Source organism: Mustela putorius, unplaced genomic scaffold, assembly GCF_011764305.1.
Source record: "Mustela putorius furo isolate JIRA1106 unplaced genomic scaffold, ASM1176430v1.1 tig00537350_pilon_pilon_pilon, whole genome shotgun sequence".
Classification (NCBI taxonomy): Eukaryota; Metazoa; Chordata; class Mammalia; order Carnivora; family Mustelidae; genus Mustela; species Mustela putorius.
Genome location: NW_025422471.1, coordinates 26207499 through 26227855, shown reverse-complemented (window position 1 = coordinate 26227855; position 20357 = coordinate 26207499). Strand labels below are relative to the sequence as shown.

Genomic DNA, 20357 nt, shown 5'->3' with positions numbered 1-20357 from the left:
TCATTTTGCTTTTTTTTTTTAATCAAAGACAAAGATATCATAAAATGTAAATGAGGATTTACAATGCAATTGTTACCTATGACAAGACCATCGGTCTGTTATTATAACATCTTATTAATTTCTCAAAAGGCACTTACCCTTTCTTGGACTGTATCACAGAATACAGCCAAACTTTTCTAGTATACATATCTTTCTGTTTTTACAATATCTGGCATATGGGGCATACTGTAAAAGCTGACTACAGTGAACTGGTATATTACATGAAGGTCATATATCTCTTACCAGTAGTTCCTGAACTTCACTGAGAATACAAATCATCTGAGGAAATATGTTAAAATGCGGATTTCAAGGTTTCAACCTACAGATTTCAAAGATTTTATTTATTTATTTGACAGACAGCATTAACCTACAGATTTTAATTGCGAGACTGTGTGTATGTATGTATGTGTGTGTGTGTGCATGTGTGTGTTTTGGAGGGTGAAATAAACATTTTAAACAAATTGCATTTTAAACAAACATTGCAGGTGACTCTGATGAAAATGGTTGTAGTCAAGTCTTTAAAAACAGTACCCTCTGCAATTTTATAAGATGGAATAGCCAGATATAAAGATAGGAGCTAAGATGCCAAGTGAGAAGGAAAAGTAGAGAACAGGAGAGTTCAAAAAGACAGGAAAGTATGTTAAGGATAAAGAATTCATTAAGGTCACAGAAGTATCTGGGGCAGTGAGGAGAACGTGCAAAATAAATGGCTGAAGACAAGCAGAGAAGAGACACCAAGGAAGTTAACAATGGCACAGAAAAGGGCTAATGAAAAGAAATATGTTATGAGATTCTTGAGAAGTCCTTAAAGTAAAGTTAGAGCTACTACTGAACTTAAGGAGCAGATAGAGACAAATAGCAAGTACCACACATTTTGTAAGGAAGCAAGTGCTCTGGTTAGCAAGTGACGTAGGTGGTTCACTTAGGTATGGGATTTAGAGTAACATCCTGTTAAAACTCTGATTATCATATAAATCCAGGCTTTGCTAAAGTAAGTGTAATCACCTGTTTGTCCATGGACTATCCTGTTCATCCCTGTGCATCATAAGACTTTTCACACTGCTTCATAAACTGAAAAAGTCTAGAAACACTAGTAAAATTATGGATACATAAAGGCACTACCCAGAGTACCCTAGTGTTGCTAAGTGCCTTGTACTTAAGTGTCCTTAAGGAATCTTTCTTGTCCAGGAGAATAAGACAATTGAAAAAGACAATACTAGAGATCCAGCCTTGCAGAAAGAATGTTCTGAGCTCCCTGTCCCACCCCTTCTACCTTGTACTCTGTTCTCTCCATATCCCTGGCCATTGGTCCTGCTGTACATCTACCATGTTATCTTGGTATCCCCCATAGCTCACCATACCATCAGCTTCTTTCAGCTTTTGAGCTCACTTCTCTTCCATTGAAAGTTGAGTCTCACAGTAACAATGCCCATGCAAAGCCAGCAAGTCAGCCACAGGAACAGCATCATTCTGTGGAAGGCCACTGCACCTGGCCCACCTGGTAGGCCTTGGCAGGCATAATCTTTGAAGGTGAAATACAATGTCCTTCTCCCTCCCTCCTCATCTTACCACTTTCCTGGGAGAAGATGGTGATGAACTACCTAAGCAGAAAAATCACCTGGAAGCTTTCTGTTTGAGACTTGCCTTACACCCACCCACATTGTCATACTTTCATAGGAGTGACTAAGCAGAAACTACAAACCACTCTCAAGATAATTGTGTGGTAACCCCAACTTACCAGCATAACTTGGCTGATTAACACTTCCTCCTTTCATTATATAATGACGAACAAGATCAATGTCATTATGCAGAGCAGCCTGATATAGTAAGTTCTCTCCAAAGATGTTTCTACGGTTAATGCTAGACAGAGATATTTCATTCCTCTTCATTTTTTCTGAAAGGAGGGGATAAACAAAAGAGAACAAAAAGTAATAATCCCTTTTTGAAAACCAGGAAGAATACAGGTAATAGAGTGAATCCAGTCAACATTCTGGAATTGTATTATAAGAGTACTTCATCCATAAACCCAACTATTATGTTATCTACATGCAAAAAGATAAAAGGAAAAATGTCATTAGTTTGAAAATACTTGCAGTATATTATAAATCATGTAAGCAGTTTATGTTTATTGAAACCCCATGAAAGTGCATACATGAGAAGACTAACAGATTACCTTCTTAAAAGTTCTGGTGAAAATGATTATTTAAATCTAGAATTAGATTGTCATTAAACCCAACAAGATACTATAGTGCCAAAATGTGATACAACACCATGAGGAGAAAATCTCAGACATACACAAGGAAGATACAGAAATTAAACACAATGAGGCCAGTAAAGGAAATGTTAAATTTCTTTCTTTGCTACAAATAGTTGTTCCAAAATTAAATAAAGATACATGATCTTGATCTATATAATAGTTTTATTTCCTAAGCCAGGTAATAGACAATTAAAATAGATTCAGGTAATAGACAATTAAAATAGATTCCCAGGTTGTACATATCAGGTATTATTTCTTCACTGTCTCTCCTAAAATACTGATACTCAAAATCCTGTCAATTTTGATGGGTACTAGTTCATTTGGTTTTCCTGAATTTTAGAATAACTCTGATGATAGCTTTTATAATTTTGATCTAGCTAATCTGCTCCATCCTAAAATCTCACAAAAGTAACTGAGTACAGCAGCACATTAAAAAAAAAAAGATTTTTATTTATTTATTTAACAGAGAGAGAGAGATCACAAGTAAGTGGAGAGGCAGGCAGAGAGAGAGGAGGAAGCAGGCTCTCCACTGAGCAGAGAGCCCAATGAGAGGCTCAATCCCAGGACCCCAGGATCATGACCTGAGCCAAAAGCAGAGGCTTAACCCAGTGAGCCACCCAGGCATCCCAGCAGCACACTTTTTAATGGATCACAATTTATCTGCTTTGTCTTTATTAGATTCCCTCCATTCAGTTCCACTGAAAAATAAACCAACTTCTGAACATTTGATCCTATCTTGTCCCACTCAAAACTACAAAGCATTCTGCTCCTACCAGATAAACTGTATTTACCAAAACAAAAGTAGTCTTTACTTCAAGATCTGTTTTTGCCAGTTGTACTTGCTAGTTATGTAATTTATTAAAAATAACAAATTAAGAATACAAAATTTTTCAATGAAAATGAAGATGGAGAAGACATTCACTTCCAATCACAACTTAATAATTGCCATAACTTGCCCTTCCATTGCAAACTAAAAAAACTAGACAAAATATATAGATTAAAAAAAAAAAACCTATATTAAGACACTGGAAAACAGGCAATTCAGATCTATGACTCCTTCCAGAGAAGGGAAACAACAGACTGAGCTGTCTGGAGGTACTTTACAGAATATAGAACAAGCATAGCAAGGTGAAGCTTCTGAGCTGAGGAAATAAATTTAAGTTCAGGAGGCTAGGGTGATTAGATTTTGCACAGTAGGGTACCAGAGATGAGGGAATAGGGACTCCTTTATCACTTTCTAAATACTACAGTGCTCATACACAGGTTGAGGCTTCATGAGGCTGGGTAAGAACAACTACCCAAGAACTATAAAACAACAATCCTGAGAGATCACACCAGCGGGGAAACATGTACATTCCTGACAGCCGGAGAAGAGTGACCCTGGTAACATCGAGAGCATTAGTAGAGACGCTTAACAGGTCATGTCTTAGTAAAAGGGGCTAAACTAGCTGTAGAACCTACACCAAACCTGCCTAATAAGGTTTTTTAAAAAGTTTTGAAAGGATCAATCTGATCTTCAAGTAACTTGGGCAAAAACAAAATACAGTATTTTTAGAATATATAGAGACATTCAATAACATGTTGTTGCATATGGATATCTAATTATTCTTCTCCACAAAAAGCCTTGTGCCTTTGTCAAAACTCAGGATTTATTTCGGAACTCAGTACATTACATTACATTGATCTGTTTCCCTATCTTGATGGAAATGTCATGCTATTTTGATTACTATAGCCATATCATTTTTTTGGTTTTGTTTTGGGAGAGAAAGAGAATGTGCACATGTGAATGGGGAAAGGGAGAAGGGACAGGGGTAGAGGGAGAGAGAGAATCCCAAGCAGGCTCTACATCAAACACAGCCATCTCAACAACCCTGAGATCATGCATGACCTGAATTGAAATCAAGAGCCAGATGCATAACCAACTGAGCCACCCAGGAGTGTCCAGAATAAATCCTTTAAGTAGAATTGCCAATTCAAGAATTGTGACTTAAAAGTTTGAAGAATGTAAATAAACTGCCCAGTGAAAAGACTGAACAGGGACACTTGGGTGGCTCAGTCAGTTAAGTGTCTCAGTCTTAGTTTCAACTCAGGTCATGATCTCAGGGTCTGGAGATTGAGCTCTGCATCAGGCTTCGTGCTCACTGCAGAGTCTGCTTGTCCCTCTCCTTCTAGTCTTCCCCCTATTTTCTCTATGTTGAATAAATTTAAAAAATCTTTAAAAAATAAGACTGAATAAACTTACAGTATTACCAAGAAAATAAGAGAATGCTTACTTTTTCCATATTATTACCACTAGGAATTCTCAAATGTTTAAACCTTTGACATTCTCTTAGTGAACACTGTACTTCCTAATTTACATTTTTTAAATCATAAATGAGATGCTAATCCTTTCAATTATTTTTTTTAAAGATTTTATTTATTTATTTATTTATTTGGGAGAGAGAGTGTGTGCATGCAAGCAGGGGGAGGGGCAGAGGGAGAAGGAATGAGTGGCAGAGAATCTCAAGCAGACTTGGAGGTGAGCAAGGAGCCTGATGCAGGGCTGGATCTCAACACCCTGAGATCATGACCTCAGGCAAAACCAAGAGTCAGATGCTTAACTGACTGAGCCAACTAGGTGTTTATATTATATATAAGTTATTTATATATATGTATATTTTTTTCCCCTGTGAACTGCTTGTTCGTGTTCCCGACTCATTTTTTGTTATATTTATTGTTTTCTAAGAGCTCTCTGCAAGTTAATGCAATTAACCCCTGCTATGTGTTATTAATATTTCTTCTGTGTTCAATGTTTGATTTTCTTTAGGGTATTTTCCATGCAATCTTTTTAAAAATATGTGTAGTCAATTTTATCATTCTTTTCTCTCCTGGCTTCTGGGTTTGTCACTCTTTAAGAAGGTATTTCCTCCTCAGAGATTACAAATATAATTCATTTATGTTTTCTTCTAGTATTTTTTTTTCAGTTAGTCTTTGGCCAAAATGGAATTAAATTTAGTATATGGAATGTTATAGATATCCATCCAAAATTTGTTTATGTTTTTACTATTTACTGCTTGGTCCTTTTTTTTGCTACCAATTTGAGATGCCATCTTTATTATATACCTTCCCCCAAATTCACACTGTATCAGGCTTCTACATTTAAACTCAATTATGTTTCATCAATTTATTTGTCTATTCCTGTGCCTGTACCCAATTATTTTAATCTATATGGCTTTCTAATTGCTTTCATATTATGTACAGCAGGTTCTTGTCTCTCCAGTCTCCCTGTGCTTTTATTTTTCAGAATTTTCTAGGCTAGTCTTTCATGTTTAGTATCATTTTATAACATTCTCATAATTAATCTCCAGCTTTATAAAGCAAAACAAAACAAAACAATTAGCAAATAAACAAAAATCTGTTTTTGATTGAGCTCTCACACATTTATAGAGTAATTTCAATTAGGGAGATAAATTTCTTACATGAATATTTATGGTCAAGAGTAAGATTCTTCTTTCTATTTATTCAAGTCTCTCTCTTTTTTTTTAAAGTCCCTCAGTGGAATCTTCAACTCTTTTCTTATAGGCAAGGCACATTTCTTATTAGGTGTAGAGCAGGTATTTTCTCTTCATTATAGTTATTTTAAATGGGACTTTCTCCTTTATTTTTCTAACTGGGCAATACTTACACGTATGAAAGATATTTATGTCTTGTTTCAGTTCACTGAATTTTTAAAATATTTTATCTGGAAAAAACTTCAGACTTACAAAAAAGTTATAAAAAGAGAACAAAAGATTCACCCATTATTAGTATTCTTCTATCTGTTTATATCATTCTATCTCCCTTTTCATATAAATATATGCATGCACACAGACATAAATATAAATAATAACTTAAACACACTCTGCCCCTTTACTCACTAATACTTAAGTGTGTATTTTCCAAAAACAAGGACATTCTCTTAAATAACCAAATTATTATTAAATTTAGGAAATTTAACAATGGTATCTTATTATTTAACCTACAGTGCATATTTTAATTTTGCCAATTGTACCCTTATTGTATCTTTTCTTTTTAAGATTTTATTTATTTATTTGACACACAGAGATCGCAAGTAGGTGGAAGGGCAGGCAGAGAGAGAGAGAGAGAGAGAGGAGGAAGCAGGCTCCCCGCTGAGCAGAGAGCTCAATGTGGGGCTTGATCCCAGGACCCTGAGATCATTACCTGAGCCGAAGGCAGAGGCTTTAACCCACTGGGTCACCCAGGTGCCCCCACCTTATTATATCCTAACCAGTCTTTCTACAGTCTTATGGTTTCTCATAGTTTCTTAGGTTATTCTTTGGGGTTTTATAGGAACAGAGAAATAACACCAAAGAGTAATAATAATTTTGCCTTATCTTTTCCTCTATTCCTCTTAGTATGATTTCTCAAAGCCTTATGCTACATTGGTCACACCACAAATAGATCACATATCTAAATTTGAAAAGGGTTCTGTAACTCTTCTCTCCAAATAGAAGTATAGAAAAAATACCAGCTAATAAGCCAGTAGTTCATGACCAAGTCCTAGTTAAACAATGAGCTGTGCAATGCTGGGAAAAATCTTCAACCTCTATGAACTTCCTCATCAGTAAAATGAGAAAGTCGAGATAGATAATCTCTAACTCCTTTTCAGTACCAGAATTCTATGTCTGTAAGTTACTTAATTAAAAAAAAATTAAGAAATCAAATATGCCTCACCACTTTTTCCAGCAAGTTTTTTGTTTCTCTGCATCTGTTCTCCACTTTTGAGTCTGGTTGAATGCATATTCCTCCCTTTACCTTTAATCATTAAAGCAGGATCCTGAATTCTTGAAAAAGAAATGTGTTTTTAAAATTACTATCATGCTCTCTACAACCATCCATAGAGAATCATATTAAATTTTTACCGAGTTTTTAAAACTGAAAGGTATTTTACTGAGTTGCTATCAAAGAGCATGGCACTTTAAAATATGGAGATGGCTCCTGAGTAAACTGCAGGTAATTCTGTGACAAGCCTGCCGATTTTGGTGGTTTCTAGCTTTTTCTTTGTGCCACCTTGGGGTTTCTTTCCTGTAGGAGCAGTCACCTTTACAAGTATTCGGAGTCTCTTGCCCCTCATACCCTAAACCGCCATGCCACTATCTATTCACCTTCTAAGGACAAAGTGATAGGCTCTTTCAAGAAAATGGGACTTGCCATGTGGGATTACACTGATCAAACACTGCAAAATACTGGAATAAAAACAGACACATAGCTGAATGGAATACTGTAGAGTCAGAAAATAAACTTATGTATAGATGGCTAATAAACTTACAATAAAGGAGCCAAAAATATACAATGAAGAAAGGACAATCTTTTTAATAAATGATGTTTGGGAAACTGGATAGCCACATGTAAAACAATGAGATTGGGCCTCAATCTTACATAACACACAAAAATCAATTCAAAATGAGTTAAAGACTTCATTGTAAGACCTGAAATCATAAAACTCATAGAAACAAAACACAGTGGGTAGGCACCTTGACATTGGTCTGGACAATCATATTTTGGCTTTGGCACCAGAAGCAAAGGCAACAAAAAAGCAAGAATGAAAAACCAGGGCTAATCAAACTAAAAAGTTTCTGCATGGAAAAGAACACCATCAATAAAATTAAAAGGCAGCCTACTGAATGGGAGAAAATATTTGCAAATCATATACCTGATAAGGGGTTAATATTCAAAATATATAAGGAACTCATAAAACTCAATAACAAATTAAGCAAACAATCCAATTCAAATATGGAAGAGGAACTAAAATGACATTTGCTCAAATGGCCAACAGGTACATGAAAAGGTGCTCAACATCACTAATCAGCAGGAAAATGCAAATAAAAACCACAGTAAGGTATCACCTCATACATGTTAAAATGGCTACATTAAAAAGACAGGAAAGAACAAGTGTTGCTGAGGATGTGAAGAAAAAAGAACCTCTGTGCATTGTAAACTGGTGAGGACACTATGGAAAACAGGATAAAAGATCCTCACAAAACCAAAAATAGAACTACCATATGAGACAGCATTTCTACTTCTGGATATTTAGACAAGGAAATAAAATTACTATCTTGAAAAGATATCTGCACCTGTGTCCACTGCAGCTTTATTTATGATAGCCAAGACATGGAAACAACTTAAGTATCCATTGATGGATAAATGGATAAAGAAAAGTGGTGTATACACACACACACAAACACACTCACACACAGACACATATACATACATACACATACAATAGATTATTGTGTGTACATATACATACATACACATACACACATAATAGATTATTATTCAGCCATAAAAAAGGAAATCCTGCTATTTGTGACAATGTGGAAGGCTCTAAAGGGAATTATGCTAAGTGAAATAAGTCAGACAGAGAAACACAAAAACTATATGATCTTATATGTGGCATCTCAAACAAAACAACCTAAACTCATAGATACAGAGAACAGATTGATGGTGTCCAGAAGCAGAGAGGTGGGGAGTGAGTGAAATAAGTGAAAGTGATTAAAACGTACAAACTTCCACCTATAAGATAAGTCCTGGGGATAGAACATACATGGTAGTACTGTATTGCATAGCTGGAAGTCATGGAGGGAGTAAATCTTAGAAATTCTCATGACAAGAAAAGAAAATTCTGTAACTATGTGATGATGGATGCTAATCAAACTTAATTTAAAAAAGAAAGAATGGAAATTAGAATTAGGTTGAAATCCAACAAATCTCTCTTAACTTGTCTTCTTAAAAAAAAAAAGTAGAAGAGTTTTCTGGGTTAAAAAAATTAACTGTACAGTAAATAAGGCAACAACACTGAAAAACAAAGCTCTTCACTTAGGGGTAACTGTGCATTGACTCTAGTGTCACAAGCATAGAATTATCTATAAGGTCTACAGCATATCTAAAGAGAAAGATGTAATTTGGGAGTATACCTGAAATTCTTAGTTGAAGAGATATTACTTATTTGATCCTCACTGACAATAATCTTTGGTAAAATCTTTTCTGGCATATTATACAAGTCATCTGTGTGCTTTGCATCTCTGCCTGCTTTTAGTCTGGATGATCTCCTTAACACACATGGAGTATCCTGGCCAGATTTATTTTCCACTGAATTTGAATTTCCTTTATTATGCATTGGATCACATGAGGTGACATTTTGATGAACCAAAGTTTGCAGCCCAAAGTTTGGATCCTCTAGAGTCTGTAATAAGATGCAAATACACAAAAAACTTTAACAATGTAAAAAATTTTAAATGAGAAGAAATTAAGTTTTATCTTGTTCTTTGATTATAAAAAAATGCCTCTTATAATATGAAAGTACAAAAATTCACAGACCACATAATGAAAATTTAATAATATAATAAAAGCCAAAGCGGATTTAAAAGTCTAAGATAAGAAGAGCATAAGTAAAAATTATTCCTATCAATATTCATCCTTAAAATTCAAGGGCAAAACTAAGGTTACTCTGGATGCTTTAACTTCACAGGAAACAGGCAGCAAAAAATGACATATAAAAAAAGTAAAAATGTCATACTAGACCAGAGCAATGTTCTACTCAGCCCAGTGGTTATTGTTTTACAGTAGGAAGTTCATATTTTGTGGGACAAAATTGTATATAACCCCCATTATATTGACTTTAAAAGGTTACCAGTAAGTCACGAATGACTCTAACTTTCCCTTAATAATCCATTATAGATTTAACTTTCATGAAGATACATGTATTTTTACACATATCATGTAAACCTTTCTAGAGCTCATTTATATATACAGCTTGCAAAGCTTTTTAGTGTACCAAATTCTGTATTTTTATTATGGTTGAATAAAAGGGTATTTAATTTGTGCTCAATCTCTTTTTTACTTTTAAAAGGGTTCCTTTTTTTGAATACTTGCTAAATTCATGCTCACTCTATTAATACCCATCAGTTATAATCTCTTACATTTTACTTATAGTACCTCTTTTCAGATTAGGATACTGGAATGTTTAATTTAATCTTCATGCCCTATCCCCATGATTATTAGTTTTTTTTTCTGGATTTTTAAAAAGTTTATTTTGTCTGTTTTGAGATGTTTTCTATGAGAATTTCATGCAGTATTATGCCAGGTATGTATTTTACAACATGAACTTAGTAACGTGTTATTCAAATTGTCCCAAGAATGTTCATAAAAGTAGTCTGGTTATAGCCAAAAGAAAAAAAAAGAGAAGAAATAAAAAAATAAAATGACTATCATTAGTGAATTAGTTAAATAAATTATATTTATATAATATACGTATACCCACACACAAAATATCCACATAGTGGAATAGTATTCAGCAAGTAAAAAGATTTTAGTATGCTACATTCACTGACACAGATAACCAAGATGTATAATCAAATTTTAAAAAGCTGCAAAATGTCAACTATACTTTCATAAAAAATATTTTTAAAAGTTGCAAAGTATTATGTATAATATGGTCTTACTTATACAGAATAAACTTACATAGAATATGCATAGAAAAAATTAGAGACAGATAAGCCAAACTGTTAATAGTGATTAACTCTGAAATATGGAATTGTGGGGGACATTTTCAAAAATTGTATTATTATGTATATTGCTGTAATGTTTGATTTTTTTAAATAATGAGGGTGTATTACTATTATAGTCAGGGGAAAAAAATAAGACTCCTTTAAAAAGGAAAAAAAAACTGTCAACATAAAAAGAGACTTGGCTAGTGGTAGCCCACTGCAGGGTCTCCAGGCATAATACTGCAGGAATTCTAAACCTCAGGAACTTTGCTACCTGACAGTAGCCTCAGATGTAGATTGCAAAATTCTGCTGAAGCCAGGCATAACTTCTCCTTCTCCTGGAAGCCCAACCACATATACTCTATCCTCAACTAGAAATTAATGTGGGGTATCTCATCTCTACTCTACACTAGGTAGGCATAGCAATTCTGTGAGCTAACAGGAAAAAAATCTGGTAGATAATTATTTCCTTCCTATACACAAGCAATCTAATAATAAGTCTCAGGTCTTTGATGAGAAACTTAACTACTTCAACATTTAAATCCCTTGAAAACTCTACCCTGGAATCTCTAGAAAGATCAGCTTCAAACTGAAAAAGCATCTTTTGGGTGTTGAAATTTGGGAAGAAGATCTGAATTTAAGATAAAGTATATGGGCAATGAAGACTTGGCAAAAGTCATTAGAAAAGGCAAAATCAGAGACTCACAGTTGCAATTACATGCTGCAGTGAAAGATGCTTGTCCTGCAGCTCCCCTGACTTGGAATCTTGTTCAAAGGGTGGAGCAGAACGAAGAGACTCAAAATTCACCTCTGTTATTTGTGTACAATCTTCACTGGTCTGAGACATCTTGGGCTCCACTCCTGAATATTCATTTCCAGCACTGAGACTGCTGTCTCCCCCTTTTCTGTAACAGATGGATCCCACGTTGCCTTCTGATGATGTGTTTATGGCTGCTAACAACTCAGCTGGCAAGGCATCATCCTTTGTATTTTCTAGGAAATCTTTGGAACATGTCAAGGATATGGATATGGAACTTGGAGAGTTGCTCAATGAGATGTCCAACTCTTTAGGTTCAAAATCACTCATTACTTCAAACAGTCTTTCTTCCTGAGCCATTTCTGGTGATGTGAGTAACCTTTCTAAGGCAGACACAAATGTCTTAAGAGAACTTTCTTCATCCTTGGTTTCTTCAGAATTCATGGTCAATGTGGCTTCCTTTCCAGATTTAGAAAACTTACTTGGTCCTGCTAAGATCTCTGGCTCTACTAACAGCTTCTCCTTTACAACCACCACATCAGATACTTCAGCAGTAGTACCAGACAAAAAGCTAATTTCAGGAGCATTTCTGTCTGTGCTTAGTTCCTGCATATTCCAAATAGAAATTCCATCATTATAGCATATGCTAAAAATTAAAATTAAAACTTCATAGTTTTCTAGTTTATCATCTTGGTAAATTACCACTAAAGAGTTTTATCAATTTTCTTCCCCTTCCATAAAAAAAACTCTTTACTAATTTCCTGTACCAAATTACTAATGATTCTGAATACATGGCTAAACATTCACAGTGGACCAAGAGCAAAATTGGCTGGGTCATATTAGCGATTCCAATTATCTATTCAACTAAGTTTAAATTATTTGTGCAAAGAGAAGAGGCAGAGATGACATGAATAGTTAGATTAGTAGCTAATCTCAAACGTCATTGCAGGTAATGACTGTAAAATTCTCTCTTGGGGTGCCTGTGTGGCTCAGTTAAGCATCTGACACTTGATCTCAGGTTCATAAGTTCAAGCCCCCTGCTGGACTCGACACTGGGCGCACAGCGAAAGGAAGGAAGGAAGGAAAAAAATTTAAAAATCACTACTGAATTTTATAAAAATCATTAATCAAGAATAAAATTGGTATAGTTTCACCTTCTTTTTGTTCCCCATCTCTGTATCACTATGTAACTGTGAAGTAAAAAGGCCAAAGGAAAGAAGATCAGAGGGGGAAAAGAAGAAAACTAAAGATACAACTCTATGTAAGTATTACAAGCCTTAGCTATAAATCAATGGTTCTGCATTACAGTTAATTTAAACAGGTAACACAAAACTTACTTTTATAAATGACTATGACTTTTCAAAGACATCATCTTAATAGGTTATATATACCTCTTCTTCTAATTTTCCCAATGCTCAAAATATTATTAGACTCTATTTTCTGAAACTGCTTTCAAAAACCATTTACAAGCCATTCAAAAGAGTCTCAATACTTTGAAGACATTGGACATTTTTTTTTTACCATTAAAAACTGTTAATGTGCTGGGCACCTGGGTGGCTCAGGTTGTTAAGCGTCCAACTCTTGGTTTTCAGCTCAGGTTCTGATCTCATGGGTCCTAAGATCAAGCCCTGCACTGGGTCTGTGCTCAGTGGAATCTGCTTGGATATTCTCTCCCTCTGCCTTTTCTCCTACTTGTTCACACATGTGCATGCTCTCTCTTTCCAATAAATAAATAAAATCTTTTTTTAAAAAACCTGTTAATTTGCTTAACCTTAAATAACAGAGTGGGTTTCAATAATTTTTGGCAATTTCTAAACATCAAATCCATCTTCCATTGACACACCATTCTCAAAGAATGCACTGCAATCTGTAAGCTCTCTGGTATTCTGATTTAAGTAAGAGAAGGGAAAACCATTTTACTCTCCCCCTTCTTTCCACACCCGCCACCATTTATCTTCTTAAGCATACAGAGCTTACGAAGACATATTTATTAGTAATGTAAAATATAATTTGTTCAGAAAGATAAAAGAAATCTAGGGAAAAAATCAAGAACCAAATTCTATCCATTCTTTATGTCATAGTCCTCCTATTTGTAGAACTTTCATCTACTAAATTCAAGGCCATATATGTAATAAAGTATATACATTGGATTCTGCCTTAAAGGAACTTAATTTCTAAATGAAGACTGAATATATAAGTACGTAAGATATTAAATATGTATAAATAGTATCAGAAACACTGTATAAAGTCAAATGAATGGCATAAACAAAAGATCCCAGTGTGTTATGGTTTTCTGGTGGCCGGGGGGGTAGGGCGGGGGACAGACAGCAAGCAGTGGAGGATTTTAACAATTGCTAGAAAAATGCCTGGTTAAACAAAGGTAACAAGGTTTCTATACCACAAAACTTCTCAGAACATGTGCATTAAAATCTCTGAGGAAGGGCGCCTGGGTGGCTCAGTGGGTTAAGCCTCTACCTTCGGCTCAGGTCATGATCTCAGGGTCCTGGGATCCAGCCCCGAATCAGGCTCTCTGCTCAGCAGGGAGCCTGCTTCCTCCTCTATCTCTGCCTGCCTCTCTGCCTACTTGTGATCTCTCTCTGCCAAATAAATAAAATCTTAAAAAAACAAAAACAAAACAAAACAAAACAAAAAACCTCTGAGGAAACTTTAAGATAGAGTAATCTCCAAACTTCTTTGTTCACAAAGACCCTTTTTCTCAGAAGATCTATTAATGTCATAGGATGCAAGTGATCGAGAAATACTGATATAGTCAGTGAATAATGAACATTAAAGAGGGAGCAATTAACCTTGGTCAAGATCACCAGAGTCATCTGAGATAGATCCACAAAGGAAAAAGGACTTGAACCAGAAATTAAAGATTTGTGAAGGAGTTGAAGAAGGGAAGATACATATTAAGTACCAAGTAGGTACCAGACACCATGAACTATCATTGCTCTCAGTTCTCACAATAATCCTGTGAAATAGGTATTTCAATTGGTATTTTACACATGAAAATGGACATACTTGCCCCTGAAACACACACTTTCTGGTTCCATATTTTATGTTCTTTCCCTTGCTTTTTGGCTCCTGACTTGAACAAAGGCATGGAAGTAGTAATGTATAAGGTATACCTGAGATAAAAGAAGGTACAGGTATAGGTATGGTAAGGTTGACTTGGGGAGATCCTGGACTGTTTTGAGTCTGTTGTGGGCAGAGTCAGTCTTAAATTCCTCTAATTCCCCACAGCACCAAGGAGAAAGCAAAACCAAAAAAAGCACTCAATATGTGGTTACTGAATAACATCTGGAGGATGGGAAAGCAGTATCTAGCAGGAAATAGTAAATGAACTGTGGTAACAGACAAACCAACAGAAGGCATTTTTGCTACATCATCTCCACGATTAGTTTGATAATAAATTACATACTTCTCTTCTAGATACACAATAAGAGACTAATAATACTGGATATGAAACACAGATCAAGGTACATTCTAAGGAAGATGGTAGAGTAGAAGGACTCTAAGCTCACCTTATCCCACAGATTCAACACTGGTATAAATAATTCAGAAAATGACCCAATGACTGGAAGAACAAACTCATAGCTAAATAAAGAGAAGAGGACACAATGAAGAGGATAGGAAGGCCAGAGATGCAGTGGGGAGCTAAAAAGACCTGCAGGACCCTCCCTGGGAGGGAGAAACTCCATGTGGAGAGAGACAGGAGACAAACACACTATCACACTGAGGGGAAGACTGCTGGGAAAGACAAATTCCCATAACATTTGGCTTTGAAAACCAAAGGGGTTAAATTTCATAAGTTCTTACAACCAGTCGGACTTAAAACCTAGAACTTTAAAAATCAGCGAGCTTGGCCAGGAGGGTGAGAGGAAACAGTCCTTGTTTAAAGAGAGCACAAAAAACAACCTGCAGAGATATACCACAGAAGCAGCAGCTGGTAAAACACTTGTGGAGTAGGGAGGGAAATTTGTTTATTCATCTCAGAGCATGTGCTAAAGGTACAGGAATCCTTGGGAGACTTCTCTAGAAACAAAGGAGCTGGATGGCAGGTGCCATTTCACACCCTGTCCATGCCCCAGTCTAAATACATGGCCACGTGCAGGAACCAGTGGGATGCACTTCCTACCTAACTTGCTAGCAACATACCTCCTGCTCCTACAGATTTTGTGGATCCACCCCCTCCCAAAAGCTCTCTGCCAGAGCCCATCCAAAAAGGCACAAAAAGACTTCGAGTGCACGAGCAGCCCCAACAGGGGCCAGCACCACTCCAAAGTGACTCTTGCCCCAGGGAGAAGAAAAGACAAACCACATATACCAGTCTGAATGCAGCCCCGGCAGTGGGCTAGGAGCAGACTGCTGGTCTAACCGCAGGTACTGCCCACTAAGAAAAACCTCTAAGGGGACAACACAAGCAAAGTGCTATGCAGTTTGGTGATACTGTCTCTCTGGAAAATGTCTGGTCTGACTCAATTGTCCACCTCAGGGCGGCTCCAAACACTAACAATAGAGGGACCAAATAGTGCCCACAACAGATAAAGAGCACTGTTGCACACAACTGGACTGAAGAAAAAGGTGGCTCTGCCACAATAGCAAGGTGCACACAACACACACAGAAGACGCCCCTGACGGACCAGGTTCTGGAGAATGCTGCACTGCAGGACACTACAGGAACTCTTCTTCATAAAGCCACTGCTTTTAAGAGCAGGAGATGTAGCTGTTCTTCCTAACACAGAGAAACAGATGCAGAGAGCTGGACAAAATGAGGAGACACAAGAATGTGTCTCAAATGAAAGAAAAAGAAAAAAATCACAGAAAGAGAGCTAAATGAAACAGGTAAGTAATGTACCTGAGAGAGAATTTAAATAATGGTCATAAAGATACTCACAGAGAAATGAGTGGAAGACCTCAGTAAGACCCTTAACAGAGACAAAGAAAACATAAAGAAGACTCAATCAGAGATTAAGAACTTCACTGAAATTAAAAATACACTTAATGGAATAAACAGTAGACTACAGGAAGCAGAAGAACGGATCTGTGACCTGGAGGATAGAGTAATGGAAAGAATCAAGACACAAGGTGAGAGAAAAAAAATACAAAATGAAAACAGATTTAGGGGACTTGGCAACACTATCAAGCATAATAACACACTCATATTATAGGAATTCTGGAAGGAGAAGAGCAAGAAATGGGGGCAGAAAATTTACTTGAACAAATAATAGCCGAAAGCTTCCTGAATCTAGAAAAGGAAACAGAAATCCAGATTCAGAAGGCACAGACATCTGCCAACAAAATCAACCCAAGGAGGTACACACCAAGACATATAAAGTAATTAAAATAGCAAAAAGTAGTGATAAAGAATTTTAAAAGCAGCAAGAGAAAACAGTTACAAACAAGGGAAACCCCTTAAGACTATCAGCTGATTTTTCAGCAGGCCAGAAGAGAGTGGCATGATATAGTCAAAGTGTGGAAAGAAAAAAAACCTACAGCCAAGAATACCCTATACAGCAAGGCTATCATTCAGAAAAGGAGAGAGAAGAGTTTTCCAGAAAAACAAAGGTTAAAGGATTTTTATCACCACTAAACCAGCCCTACAAGAAATGTTAAAGGGGACTCTCAGTGGAAACAAAAGACCATAAAGAGAAGGAAACAAAGTAGAGAGCACACACACAGTAAAAATAAGTGTATCTGTAAAAATCAGTCAAGGGACTCACAAAATAGAAAGATGTAAAGTATGACACCGTATACCTAAAATACGTGGGGAGAGGAATAAAGAATGGGTTCAAGCTTAAGCAACCATTAACTTAATACAGACTGCTATATAAAGAAGATATTATATACAAACATAATGGTAACCACAAATAAAAAACCAGTGATACATATATAAAAAATAAAGAGAAAGGAATCCAAGTATATCACTAAGGAAAGCCGATTAATGGCGAGAGAAGAGAGCAAGAGAAGGAACAAAGAACTATAAAAGCAACCATAAAACAATAACAAAATGGAAATAAATACATATCTATTGATAATTACTTTGAATGTAAACAGACTAAAACATTTATCAAAAAACAGAGGGTGTCAGAATGGATAAAAAAAAACTAGACCCGTCTCTATCCTGCCTACAAGAGACTTGTTTCAGACCTAAAGACACATGCAGATTGAAAGTGTAGGGGAAAAAAAATGAAAAGAAAGTGAAGGAATGGAGAAGTACTTACCACACAAATGAATGTGAACAAAAGTCCAGGGTAACAATACTTACATTGGAAAAAATAGACTTCATTATTTTTACAAATAGAATTTCATTGTCCTTTTATTTGAACAGCTCATAAGAAAACACTTCAATTTAAAATCAGTTAATTAACATATAGTGTATTATCAATTTGAGAGGTAGAGTTCAGTGATTCAGCAGTTCCATATAACACCCAATGCTCATTACATCATGTGCCTTCCTTAATGCCCACTACCCAGTTACCTCATCCCCTGACCCACCTCCCCTCCAGCAACCGCTGGTTTGTTTCCTATGATTAAAAGTCTCTTATGGGGGCGCCTGAGTGGCCTCTGCCTTCGGCTCAGGACATTATCCCAGGGTCCTGGGATCAAGCCCTGCATGGGGCCCTCTGCTCAGCCGGGAGCCTGCTTCCCTTCCTCTCTCTCTGCCTGCTTCTCTGCCTGCTTGCGATCTCTGTCCAAAAGAAAAAAAAAAGTCTCTTATGGTTTGTCTCCCTCACTAGTTTTATCTTGTTTTATTTTTCCCTCCTTTCCTCTAACCTCCTCTGTTTTGTTTCTTAAATTCTACATATAAGTGAAATAATACGATAATTGTCTTCCTCTGATTGACTTATTTCACCTAGCATAATACCCTCTAGTTCCATCCATTTCTTGCAAATATACAATAGAATATTACTCAGCCATCACATTTAGGTTCTTAATTTTCAGTTTATTTTTGTGTGTGGTTTAAGAAAGTAGTCCAGTTTCATTCTTCTGCAAGCAACTGTTCAGTCTTCCCAACACTATTTGTTGAAGAGACTATTTCCCTTTCATATTTTTGCCTTCTTTGTCAAAGATCAACTGACCACATAAACACAGATTTATTTCTGGGCTCTCTGTTCTATGTTTCTGTTTTTGTGCCAGTACCATACTGCTTTGATTACAACAGATTTACAGTATAACTTGAAATCTGGGGTGGTGCTATTTCCAGCTTTGTTTTCCTTTTCAAGATTTCTTTGGAGATTTGGGATCTTTTGTGGTTCCATACAAATTTTTGGATTGTTTTTTCTAGTTCTGTGGAAAATATGTTGGTAAAATATGTGGAAAATATGTTTTGATAAGGATCGCATTAAATATGTAGATTGCTTTGGGTAGTATGGACATTTTAACAGTATTTGTTCTTCTTATCCATCAGTGTTGAATATCTTTCCATTTGTTTGTGTTGTCTTCAATTTACTTTATCAGTGTTTTATAGTTGTCAGCATATATCTTTCACCTCCTTGGTTAGGCTTAATCCTCGGTATTTTATTGGTTTTGATGCAGGTGTAAATAGGATTTAAAAAAAAATTCTCTTTCTGCTGCCTCATTATTAGTATATGGAATGCAATTTCTGTATACTGATATTGTAACCTACAACTTTACTGAATTTATTTATCAGTTCTAGTAGTTTTTGGATGGTCTTTAGGATTTTCTAAATACAGTATCATGCCATCTGAAAACAGTGCAAGTTTTACTTCTTCCTCATAATTTGCATGACTTTTACTTTTTTTTGTCGTCTGAATGCTGAAGCAAGGAATTCCAATACTATGCAGAATAAATGTGCTGAGAGTGGACATGCTTGGCTTGTTCCTAACCCTGGGGAAAAGCTCTCAGTTCTTCCTCATTATGCATCATGTCAATATGGGTTTTCATATATAGGTTTTATTATGTTGAGGTATGTTCCCTCCAAACTTACTTTGTTGGGGATTTTTATCATGAATGGATGTTTGTCGGGTTTGGCAAGCAAACCGAGAGATGGCAAATGAAAAGATTACTCCAGACACCAAAGTAGGAGAAAGGAGAGGGCAACGGGACATGACACTCCAGTGGCGAAAGGTCTCAAGCCAAACTTTGCCTCCACTTTTATTTTGAGTTTTATCAATATACCACATGCAAGAAGGATATACCAAAATACCAAAACCAAGAAGGAATGTGTAGCTTCAAGATCAGGACAATAGGGACGCCTGGGTGGCTCAGTTGGTTAAGCAGCTGCCTTCGGCTCAGGTCATGATCCCAGCGTCCTGGGATCGAGTCCCACATCGGGCTCCTTGCTCGGCGGGGAGCCTGCTTCTCCCTCTGCCTCTGCCTGCCATTCTGTCTGCCTGTGCTCGCTCTCTCCCCTCTCTCTCTCTGATAAATAAATAAAATATTTTTTAAAAAAAAGATCAGGACAATAATATATGGGGCAGCAGGTGACAGAAGCAAGAAGCGCTTGTGACATATGAACAAGGCAAGGAGTTCGCGAAGCACATGACCACTGCAGGTACCTGAATTTCTTCAAACTTTAAACATTTGTTCCCTAGATGAGAACCTTAGGCACAGTAAGAATCTAGCCGCTTTCAGCCAAGAAACTTCAAAGAAGGCCCAGCATTCCAGGCACTCCTCCTTTGCTTTTCAATTAGTCTCATCCAGGGAGGTATATACAAGTCAGATTTTATCAATCCAGGCCCTGTGAATCCCCACATATGTGTACTCTGTCAAATGCTTTTTCTGCAACTACTGAAATGTTCATGTTTTT

The 20357-nt window shown here is 36.4% G+C and overlaps 1 protein-coding gene across 1 annotated transcript in view; it reads right to left on the bottom strand.

The window, feature by feature from the left end:
• Nucleotides 1–20357, bottom strand: part of ANKRD31 (ankyrin repeat domain 31) — a 148564-nt gene that overhangs the window by 97066 nt on the left and 31141 nt on the right. Inside the window, exons 4-7 of the mRNA XM_045074417.1 lie at nt 11633–12187; nt 9253–9521; nt 7010–7119; nt 1778–1933 (exon numbers count right to left, since the gene is read on the bottom strand). Coding sequence (XP_044930352.1) covers nt 1778–1933; nt 7010–7119; nt 9253–9521; nt 11633–12187 — 1090 coding nt within the window. The remainder of the gene's footprint in view (nt 1–1777; nt 1934–7009; nt 7120–9252; nt 9522–11632; nt 12188–20357) is intronic.